General features: G+C 51.5%; 3 protein-coding genes and 1 non-coding gene across 4 annotated transcripts; 2 read left to right on the top strand and 2 right to left on the bottom strand.

The window, feature by feature from the left end:
* Positions 1-3,259: 3,259 nt before the first annotated feature.
* On the bottom strand, positions 3,260-4,297 carry RRP36 (rRNA biogenesis protein rrp36; the record flags this gene model as incomplete). The annotated part of the gene is made up of 1 exon (XM_051736161.1): positions 3,260-4,297. One exon carries the CDS (start codon positions 4,295-4,297, stop codon positions 3,260-3,262), a length of 1,038 nt encoding a protein of 345 aa, XP_051584060.1.
* Positions 4,298-4,471: 174 nt separating this feature from the next.
* J4E82_009941 (uncharacterized protein) lies at positions 4,472-6,446 on the top strand (the record flags this gene model as incomplete). The annotated part of the gene is made up of 2 exons (XM_051736160.1): positions 4,472-4,585; positions 4,647-6,446. The coding sequence occupies 2 exons, from the start codon at positions 4,472-4,474 to the stop codon at positions 6,444-6,446; spliced, it is 1,914 nt and encodes a 637-aa protein (XP_051584059.1).
* Positions 6,447-7,549: 1,103 nt separating this feature from the next.
* J4E82_009940 lies at positions 7,550-7,623 on the top strand. Its single transcript has one exon. It is a non-coding gene; the product is annotated as a tRNA-Ile (tRNA).
* Positions 7,624-7,864: 241 nt separating this feature from the next.
* On the bottom strand, positions 7,865-10,155 carry J4E82_009939 (uncharacterized protein; the record flags this gene model as incomplete). The annotated part of the gene is made up of 2 exons (XM_051736159.1): positions 7,865-9,463; positions 9,511-10,155. The coding sequence occupies 2 exons, from the start codon at positions 10,153-10,155 to the stop codon at positions 7,865-7,867; spliced, it is 2,244 nt and encodes a 747-aa protein (XP_051584058.1).
* Between the last annotated feature and the right edge of the window lie 397 nt (positions 10,156-10,552).

The following is a 10,552-nucleotide window of genomic DNA, read 5'->3' as shown; positions in this document are numbered from 1 at the left end:
GCTGGGTCTCTTCGCGCTATATTACCTTTTTAACCTTTTTTGGATTCAATTTGCATGGTTCACATCGCGCGTGTAGGGTTAGGAAGGATATATCCGGCGTTGGGATCTTGGGGATTTGGACGTTTCATCTCTTGTTGGGTTTTCTATTCAAAAAGAGAAGATAATGTCTTAATACCTTTTTTTGTACGTTTTTAGTCTTTGTATTAAATCCGCAATTGAAACATCAACATTGCTCAGTATGTCGCTTGTGCTCAATACTAGCTGACTCGGAAATTCATGCTGCATTCTGGATCTTTCTTATTGATCCAACATCTTGGTCTTGTTTCCACGTTTTTTACTTTTCCTTACGCGTTGTCTCCCGCTTTCTAGTGTCTTGTGTGTATATGTTGCTTGGTAATGTTGACAACACGTCTTGGTAGCCTTATCGTAACGGATCTAGCAAAACAACCAAAGGCCATAGGGAGCATGCGCATCACATCGAGAAGTGGTTCGGAACAGTGTGTGTTCTATTGCGAGTTAACTCCTCCAGGAAGCTACATAGCGATAATGATACAGCTGTTTAGCCACTGTGCCCTACGCTCATCATCATTATGGGCTGAATTTATAGTGTAGAAATGTTCAAAAGCATCGCCGTACATGCAGAGAGATAGCCAAAATCCTAGCTACAAATAATTGGTAAGGTCGGGGATATTTGAGTCGAAACAACGCACTCCGTTCTAGGCTCGCGTAGAAGAAGACATGTCCGATATTCAAACTAACTACTGGTCTTGTGCATGTCTTGGAGTATCTTCAATGAAGCTAAATTACATGTGCGTTCGCTGTATATTTAGAAGGAACTCGCTTTCACTATTAGAAGATATATTATGAAGCAAAGTCGCTTTAGTGCTCATCCACTTCTTATCCCATGACAGTCTCTCCAGCCGGCCTCCTCACAAACAACGCCTTTGGCATAGCCCCGTTCGAGCAAGTCTGCACCGCGTTAACACAGATACCGCCTCCACCTCTGCAGCAAGTGTTGACAACACACAGCTGGTTACTAGCACAGTCCTCGTTCACCTTACAAGTGGGACTGCTGCAAGAAGTGGTGCCAGGTACACAGAGACCGCCGCCTCCACTGACGGCACCACAGATACAGCCTGAACCGCAGTAGACGTACTTGGTACAAGATGACGGTGCACAAGTGGGGTTTGTGCAGAATCCCTTCGCGCATGAACCGCTGGCACAAACGTTGCCGCAGGCACCGCAGTTGTTGGGGTCGCTCATGAGGTCAGGCGTCGATGTTGCGGTCGCGACTACGGTGATCGTCGTAGTGGGCGTCGTAGTCTCCGTCGCAGCGATCTCTTGAGTCGATGTGATGGTAACCGTTAGGGCAGTTTCAGTGATGGTAGTGGTTGTGGACACGCTGACCTCCGTAGCGGTGCTGCTGACCACTTCGGTGACGGTGGGGGTCGCGAGAGAGAGGCAAGAGCAGGCTGCGGATACTTGTGCGCACTCGTATTGTTGGAGACCTGAGGGAGCGGATGGGCAAAGTGTTGGGGCCGGGGTAGGTTCTGGTGTTGAAGATGACTCCATAACACTTGACGGTACGGTTGTAGATAGCTCTGTAGTGACCGAAGACGAGGTGGACGACGTTTCCACAGCACTTGAAGTCGTTGTAGATGGATCTTCTACAGTGCTTGAACTTGCTGTGGAAGATGACTCCATGAGGCTCGAAACTGCTGTGGAAGACACTTCCACGACGCTCGAAGATGTTGGGTACGCTGACTCCACTAGACTCGAATAATCGGACGAGGGTATCTGAGAAGTTGTCGAGTATTCAGAGAAAGAAGTTGTTGGATATTCGGAGAACGAAGCTGGAACCGCGCTCAATGCTTCGGACGATGGGTATGCCGCCATGCTAGAGGGCTGAGCGAGCGATAAACTTGTAGTGCTTGAGCATTTTGTAGACGTGGACGAAGGCGTCACAGTGCTTGTAGACTTCTTGCTTGCAGTACATGAGGTGCTACTGGAACTGAGCGTGTGCGCATAGTCTCGTTTGACGGGGGGCTCGGCCGTGACTGTGACTATCACAGTTCCAACCTTTGGACGGCACGAATCGACTGTGGTAGTTCTGAAGTTATTAGCACATGCTAATTCGGTATCGATGAGGAGTAACCTACATAGTGTCTGTCACGGTGACTGCATCAGCAGTCAGGGTAGTAGTTCCAGTTACTGCAGTCTCGTCCGTGTTTGTAAAGGTCGACAGCAGTGTGGTTGTCTCAAGAGTCTCCACGATTGAGGTCAGAGTTAATGTTTCTACAGCGAGCGAAGTGACCGTCACGGTAGGAATGGTGAGCAGCGACGAACAAAATTCTGTGGCAGATGGTACGGCAAGCAGCCCGTCGACGACTGGTGAAATGAGCTCGCACTCCGTGTCTTTGGATTGATTGAGTCCAGGAATTTCTTCCTGGGCTGAGCTGGCAACTGCCAGAGAAAGCAGGAGTGAGGTTATGGATGTGCGCATGGTGATGAGGATTTCCGATTCTGGGCCGAATGTGGACTTGCTTGTGCCACGAGTTGAACGAGAGACTTGGGTGAGTACTCGACTAAATGGAAGGGCCAGTATATATACATGTCCTCGAAGACACTCAGCTGCGAACCATCTTGGTGGCGCTCAATATGGCTGAAGCCATACAAGGTCAGACGAGACCACTCGGAGGCTCCGGGGGAAATTTCACCCTCATTTCCACCAGCAGAGGGTCCTTAGTCACGACTGAAGTGGAACGACCCTGGATCCAAATCCCCGAAGGTATAAGCTTTCTGCGGGAGCGCTAAGCCGTGGACATGCACTTACCCCAAATAGATCTCATTGCAAGAAGAAGGCTGTACTGCTGAACATGTTAACCCAAGATAACTTAGCAGATCTGTACAGGATAGATGTGGCGTTTTGTAGCGTATTGAATGGACAATGCGTCACGCGGAAATAGTTTGGTGAGAAGCGTGATATGTTCCTGGCTAGTGCAGATCTGGAGAAAGCTCGATCTAGACTTGCAGCCCCCTGTCCGTGCTCGACTACGGACAACGCGATAGTCGACGCCTCAACTTACGATAATTAAATCGTATGCATCAATTACTATAAGCACAGTCGAAGAGCATCGTCAAGGGGAATCACAGAAGTAGATATGAAGATGATGCCAATCGCGTTTTTCGAAAAGGTTGAATGGGTATCCTTGATTGAGAACGACTATTGTTACAAACGTTAGCAGTTTGCGTGGGCATACTATTGGGCAGTACGGCGCTCGTCGGGCATGTTCCTGCGCTCCTTGGCCGTGACCTTCTTGCGACGGCGTTCGATGACCTTGTCGCGCTGCTTCGACTTCATATTCTCGAAGCGGTTGACCAGGGCAATCTTCTTCTGCTCTGACTTCTTGAGGAAGAAAGGCTGCTTGCCCTCCTTGACAAGCTCCTTCTCCTTCTTCTTGTGCTCGCGCGCCACTTCTTGTAGCTTCTCCTTGTTCTCGCGCGCCTTCTGCTGCGACTCCATAGAAAGTAACTTCTTCTTCAACCGCTCCTTTTCGTCCTCGTTCTTCGTCTTCTTGATAGTTTGACGCAGTTCTGATATCTCCGATGTGCGGTAGTCGTTGAGGAAAGAGTAACGCTTTCCTGTCACGAACTCGTCGGGCGGAGGCCCTGAAGCATTATCGAATCGTGGGTCGCGGAACACAGGCTTCTTCACTTCAACCACATTTCGCTTACGTGAGACCATGCGCTTGCTTGACTGAACGGCAGGTGCGTGTTTGCTCGAGCGCGCATGTGGAGCTGCATCGGAGTCGGAGTCTTCATCGTCGCTGGCTTTTTGAGGTTTCTGTTTGTCTTGACCTTTGCTCTTGCTCTTGGCCGTCTTCGCTTTCTTGCTGGGTTGTGCGCCGGTCGCAAGCTTTTCGGCCTTGATCTGCCGTAACCTCTCGCGCAATGCCTCGAGCTTGTCCTCCTGTGATTTTGATGCGTCGTCGCCTCGTTTTCGCTTTCGATCCGCCGGTTGTTGTTTGGAGAGGGCGTCTTGTGCTTTGGCTAGTGCTCCAAACGAGACTTTGCTCATCTGCGCTTTTACTTGGTCGTCGTCCGAGGCGTCTGACTGCATGTCGTCGTCTTCGGAACCGCTTGGCTGCTCGTCGTCTGAGCTGATTACGTTACCACCCTCATCTGCTTCAATGACGGACGCAGAGGACGAGCGGTCAGTGACCTCGTAGTAGCTCTCGGCATCTGAGCTGTCTTGGGCCGCGCGCAGAGTGCGGTCGAGTTTGTTTGAGAGCACCATTCTGGGGTGATTTGGGTGGTGTGTTGGGTCGTATGCGATTCCTGTCGCGCTCTTGGTGCGCCGCGGTCTACCAACATTTTTGTGGACCCCGCCTCCGGGGGTTTGATTCGCCGACAAGCCCGACAGCAGGCAACTGCGCCCAAATCTCGAGACGGCCTCACACCGTCTGGCTACATGCTTCGTGCGCTGCGTCTTCACCTCGCCAGACCCTTCACCCCTCACCCCTCTCTTATCGTCGAGCGTTTGTCGCCATCGCACGTGCTCCATGGCTGCAGTCGCATCAGCTCGGTACAGCATCCCCCACTGCGCTCCAGTCGCAACTTCTTCCACTAACACCGACTACCAAAAGACCAAGACAGGTCGAGACAGCACAATCTCTGAGCGCAAGCTCACTGCCCCCGCAAGCCCCAGCATGAGCGAATTCTTCAATCCGAATGCGCTGCCCTTCCGCCCGGGCGGCTTCGACCGTCGCGAGCAGAATTTCGGCACCTTCGAGAACCAACAACTTCCACCTCCCCCGCCTCCTCCCTTCCAGCCGCCACCACCAGGAGGGCCTCCAGCACCATACGGGCCACCCAATGGCTTCTTCAATCAGGAATTTGCGCCGCCTCCCCCACCGCCCCCGCCGCCCCAGCAGCTCCCGCACATGTTCAACAACCAGCAGGCGCAGGCTGAGTTCGCAGGCTATCAACAAGCGCTGGCATACCACCACTGGATGTTACAGAATGGTCACCCGAACCACCCACCGCCTCCTCCCCCATTCCCCCTAGGGCCAGATGCTTTCGCTGGGCGTCCGCCTCCACACATGCCGCTTCATGGTCAGCCGCCGTTTCGTGGGCCGCCATTTGGCCAGCCACCATTCGGACACCAGTCGCATCATGGCGGGCTGCCGCATATGCCTCACCAGCAACGTCAAATGTTCCCGAGCCGACCGCCCTACCCGGGCATGATGCAACAGCAGGCAAATTTCCCACATGGAGCAAGAAACGAGGACATACAGTACGCTTTCGATGCCTTATTCAAGGGTCTAAAGTCCAAGAATCGTGCGGCTAATTCTTCTCACAGGGCACCAACTCCTCCAGGCAAGAAGTCAAAGTCTGGGCTTGCTGCCAATGGGCATGCTAAGCAGAAAGAGTATGGTACCCTCTACCGCATCATTGCGTTTGAAACAAAGTGCTCTCGGATTGACAAACTTCACAGTACCCCCAAGGCCCCGAAAGCTGCCGCCGAAAAAAAGGGACGCTATGGTGATGAGAAGATCATGCTCCCTGCACCACAGCCCACGCAAGAGTATCTAGATCAGGCTGCTGGAGAGCCCACCACCACGGACACACCGGGTCAAATGCTGGTTATTCTAGATCTCAACGGCACGGTTCTCTTCCGCCCAAACAGAAACGCCAAGACTATGATACAACGCCCTTTCCTGAGGCCGTTCCTGCGCTACCTCTTTGAGAACTTCAAAGTTATGGTGTGGTCTAGTGCGAGACCGGACAATGTCAAGGCCCTCGTCAATCAAGCTTTGGACAACGACCTCCGTTCGAAACTTGTAGCGCAATGGGCCCGTGATAGCTTCGGACTCTCGCCGACTAACTACCAGCAAAACGTACAAGTTTACAAAAACTTAAAACTGGTATGGAGCAGGAGTCAAATCCAGTCATTTCATCCTGACTACGAAGCTGGCACCGGTAAATTCGGCCAGCACAACACGGTACTCATCGACGACTCTTCACTCAAAGCGAGCGCTCAGCCACACAACCTCTTGGAGATACCAGAGTTTTCAGCTACGCCCGAGCAAATGGAAGGCGATGTGCTGCGTGAGGTAGCAGGCTACCTAGAGGCATTGAGAACGCAAGCCGATGTCTCAAGATTTATCAGAAAAGAGCCATTTGCTGCAGACGGACGTTACACATTCGACTGGCCTGATGCTGACGCTGGAGGTGGCGAGTTGATCAACAAGGTTTCTTCTAGTAATGGCGGCGCAGCTACTACGAGTAAGAAGAAGAACAAGAAGGCAAAGGCCAAAGAGGCGGCCGCTGCAGCAAGTAAAACTAACAATCCTTTGAACCTCACAACTGATACCCTCGCGAGCGTGTCACTTGGTAATCCTGCGCTCCAACAACAACAACAGCAGCAACAACACAGCCTGTAATCATTCGACGGACGGCACTGGAGAAAAGTACTTTTGGGTCACTTCTTACACCACGGCACGGACGAGCCAACATAAATAGAAATTATTGCATATGGGGGAGGGGGAGAGGGGCTTGATTTTAGCGGATATCATCTCTGTATACCCATAACATCGGGCACGACGGACGAGCGTAATGTGACGCGGTGGGCTTAAAAAAAGTTTAATACCAACGCTTTGTGGAAACTGTCCGTCACTTGACCAGGTGCTGTTGTCGCAATACTCTGTTTGTTGCACACGTACGCAGATGAGGTGTCTCTTCACGTGACTGTTTTTGCTTTCGTATCACATGTTTGATAATGCCGTAATATGCTTAAAAGGTATTCGTTAAGCAAAAATCTACGACATCTAAGAGCCAGGCAGACTTCATCTTTACTCATCGTCTTCCTCCTTGACCAATGCCAGCAAAGTGTCTGCACCCTGCTTAGCCGGACTAGGGAATCGCACTTTCTCTGCGTTCCCAGATCGTGTCTGCCTGCGAACGCCTGACATAGCTGCAGTTGCTAAACGACTTGCCTAGGATCTGCCACGAGATGCAGTATACTCTGCAGTTTAAGACTAGCCTAAAGACGTTCCGCCTCTTCCTTTAGCTGGCAGATGGAAGCTAGTGTTGAGCGCCTCCGCAGCTTCCTCCTCGCCATCTTCCTCGTCGTCTTCCTCGTCGTCTTCCTCGTTATCGTTAAGCAAATACTCAAGATACTTCTATACAACAACAGGGAAAGTGTGATACACTAGCTGCAATCTTACAACTAGAGGTAGTCGTTAAACATACTATTCAGAACTAATTGATGCCTGTGACATTTGTAACATTGTTATTGCCTAGTTGAATTTCTTGATTTTGCCTGCGGGTTGCACAGTTTTCGCCGCTTCTTTCCATGTCCCTACGCTATGCCCCACTATGCCCGCACTTCTGCCTGCACCCAAATAGCAGGTAAGAACGTTCACTGGGACTTTGTGAAAACAGCCCTGTATGAAGTTCGATGTCCACTAGCTCCTCATTGCTATCTTTTTTATAAGGTGATATTTAACACTTATGTCTTCAATCCTCCATCGAACAACAATAACCTGGTCGCTTAGCTCAGTTGGTTAGAGCGTGGTGCTAATAACGCCAAGGTCGCGAGTTCGACCCTCGTAGTGACCATTCAAGTCGTTTTTTTTGTGTTTCGATGAGAAATCTTCCAATCAACAGTAAAATAATGATCGAAGAGCTAATCTTTTTGCTGTTGTGGTGCGGGGCATGAGATTACAGAAGCTTCAAAGTACCCCTCGCTAAGAATTTGTTGTATTCATTCCGTACAAGCGCTTCTATAAGACATAGCTGCATCTTGATATTCATCCGTCGTGTAAACCGTACAATCAATCCATCGCGGCCTTGGCCAAAACTATACCTTTGGCACAGCATCCTCCAGACTCCCCATATCCATACTCAACGCATCTCTGCAAGCCCCACCTTCACACACCATGACCCCCTCCTTACCTCCGTCCATACTCTTCACCAACCCGTTCCTTTGACTCAACCAATCGCCCATTCCCTTGCCCACTCTACTAACTGTGCCAAGACCAGCAGGCCTCTCCCGGTACCTCTGCAACCACTCTTCTACCTTCTGCCCTTCACCCGTGATAACGCTGTGTCTGATACCCAACTTCCCCACAACCACTGCATCCATCATGCTAGGGAAGAGGAAAGGGTGCTGCATAATCTCAGCTTCAAAAGCGGATGCCGTGTCGCGCGCCTTCCTAGTATACTCCTCATCTTCCAGTAATGCGCCTAAGCGGTCCAGGTTCTGTGCTGAAACTCCGTTGGTACCTGGCTCGGCATTATCCATACCGTCTTTCAACCGCAGGATAAGATCCTTTTGATCTTCGGGCGTGGAGAAGAAACCAAGGTGCTGTTTGTCCCAGAACATTCTCAGCTGTGTTTGTTGCAGGTCGTCGGCCCAGCGGAGGTAGCTGTCGTTGAAGGTGGCTTCGTACAGGGAGATGAGTCCGGAGATCAGGTAGGCGTAGTCGTCTGCGAAACCAGGTGCATCGCCGCGGCCCTCGCGGTAGACACGGATGAGGGTCTTGGTGTCGGGGTTGTAGAGCTCTTTTTGCAAGAAGGTGGCTGCTTTTTCGGCTGCAGTGAGGTACGTTTTTGAGCGTGAGGGATCTTGGGATGAGAGGGCGGCGGAGGTTCTTGCTAGTGCGCCGATGGCGAGGCCGTTCCAGGATACGACGATTTTGTCGTCTAGACCAGGTCGCGGCCGCTCTTTGTTGCGGTGCTCGAGGAGCTTTTGCCGGCCTTCGGTTAGTATCTTGTTGACTTCATCTTCTGACAGACCGAACTGTTTCGCTAGGTCTTCTGGTGTAGCGGTGATTGCTAGTACGTTCTGGTTGATCAGTTCGTCGTGCGCATCGTGTTCCGGCGCAACATTGCCCTCGTCGTGAACGTTGTAGTATCTTGCGAGAATTTCAGCGTCTCGGTCACCTAGTATGTCTTGGAACTCCTTCAACGTCCACACGTAGAACGCGCCTTCACGCTTCTCCTTGTCATTCGGCCGGTATAGTGAATCAGCGTCCTCGGACGAGAAGAAGCCTCCACTTTCGGCATGCATCGGCGGGCTGGTGAGATATGTCGCAATATCATGGACCGCGGAAAGATGTTCAGGGCTCTTTGTCATGAGATACGCGTCCAGATATACAGGCAGGAGTTGCGTCTGATCGTAGAGCATCTTCTCGAAATGCGGCAGGCTCCAATCCTTGGTGACAGAGTATCGCGCAAAGCCGTTTCCAATCTGATCATGTATGCCGCCCTTGTTCATCGCATCTAATGTCGCTAGCACCATATCTTTTGCGTGTGTGCAGTCCTTTGCTCCAAGCACTTCTCTCACCGCGTTTGGATATTCTGATAGTTTGAGGAGGAATTTGAGGTTCGAGGGCGTAGGGAATTTGGGCGCACTGCCGAAGCCCGCGTGCTGCTTGTCGTATCGCTTCTTGAAGTGCTGGATTCCTCAGTGATGGGCTTTGTAACAGAACGCATTTGACTCACCTCATATGCTTCGTCTAAAAGGTCCAGATCTAGGCCTTCATGAGCTGCACCGTCTTTTCTACTAATGTTCCCATCCTCAGCAAAGTCGCGCAGTTGTGCTGTAATCTCCTTCGCCGACTCCAGACACCTCTGACGCTGATCTCTCCACACATCGCGAATCTTCTTGAGTATGCCAACAAAGCCAATGTGCTCGCCCATTGCCATCGTGGACCCTGGGCCAGGCCAGTATGTCCCACCGAATATCGGCTCCAGGTCTGGTGTAATGAAAGCATTCAAGGGCCATCCTCCCGAGCCAGTTGTTGCCTGTACATAGTTCATGTATATGCGATCGACATCCGGACGCTCTTCGCGATCAATCTTTATCGGTATGAAGTTCTCGTTCAGCAGCTTTGCCACCTCGTCGTTCTCAAACGACTCGCGCTCCATGACGTGACACCAATGACATGCCGCATAGCCTATGCTGATGAATATGAGCCTGTTCGACTTCTTCGCCAGCTCAATAGCCTCTGGTCCCCACATTTGCCATGCGACCGGGTTGTGCATGTGGCCTCGTACATAGGGGCTTCGACTCTCGTTCAGGCGGTTCTTCAGCTTCAAAGTATCGCCTGAGGTGGCGGATGCGCCGGAAGAATTTTGCGCGTCCATTTTCAGGATGGAAGTACGGAAGTTGCGCTGTTGCGCTCGAGATGTGGATGGCGGGGTCACAGTAGCTGGGACTGGTATACGGCGGGATGGCGCGGTCGCGACGGGTGTGCGTGCAGGGCGACAAGATCCTCTCAGATTGAATTTCACAGGAGGCATACAGCAAAGAAAAAAGAACTATCGTGAGATATGGTGGCGCGCGGCTCCGAGGCTACTGGACGTTATCAGTCCATAGCTCCGGCAACCCTGCCGATTCGCAACCCCGCCAACGACGTAAGCTAGCTGACCGGGATGTTGATCACCCGGGGATGTTGATCACTCACAAATCTCAGCACTCCCACACAAAACACGTGTTTATTTTCTTAACGTAGCTATAATTGCCACTCCGTACACATAGACT

The sequence above is a fragment of the Alternaria postmessia genome (genome assembly GCF_024291825.1).
Source record: "Alternaria postmessia strain BMP 2775 chromosome Unknown scaffold_106, whole genome shotgun sequence".
Taxonomy (NCBI): Eukaryota; Fungi; Ascomycota; class Dothideomycetes; order Pleosporales; family Pleosporaceae; genus Alternaria; species Alternaria postmessia.
This window is presented reverse-complemented; position numbering and strand designations above follow the sequence as displayed.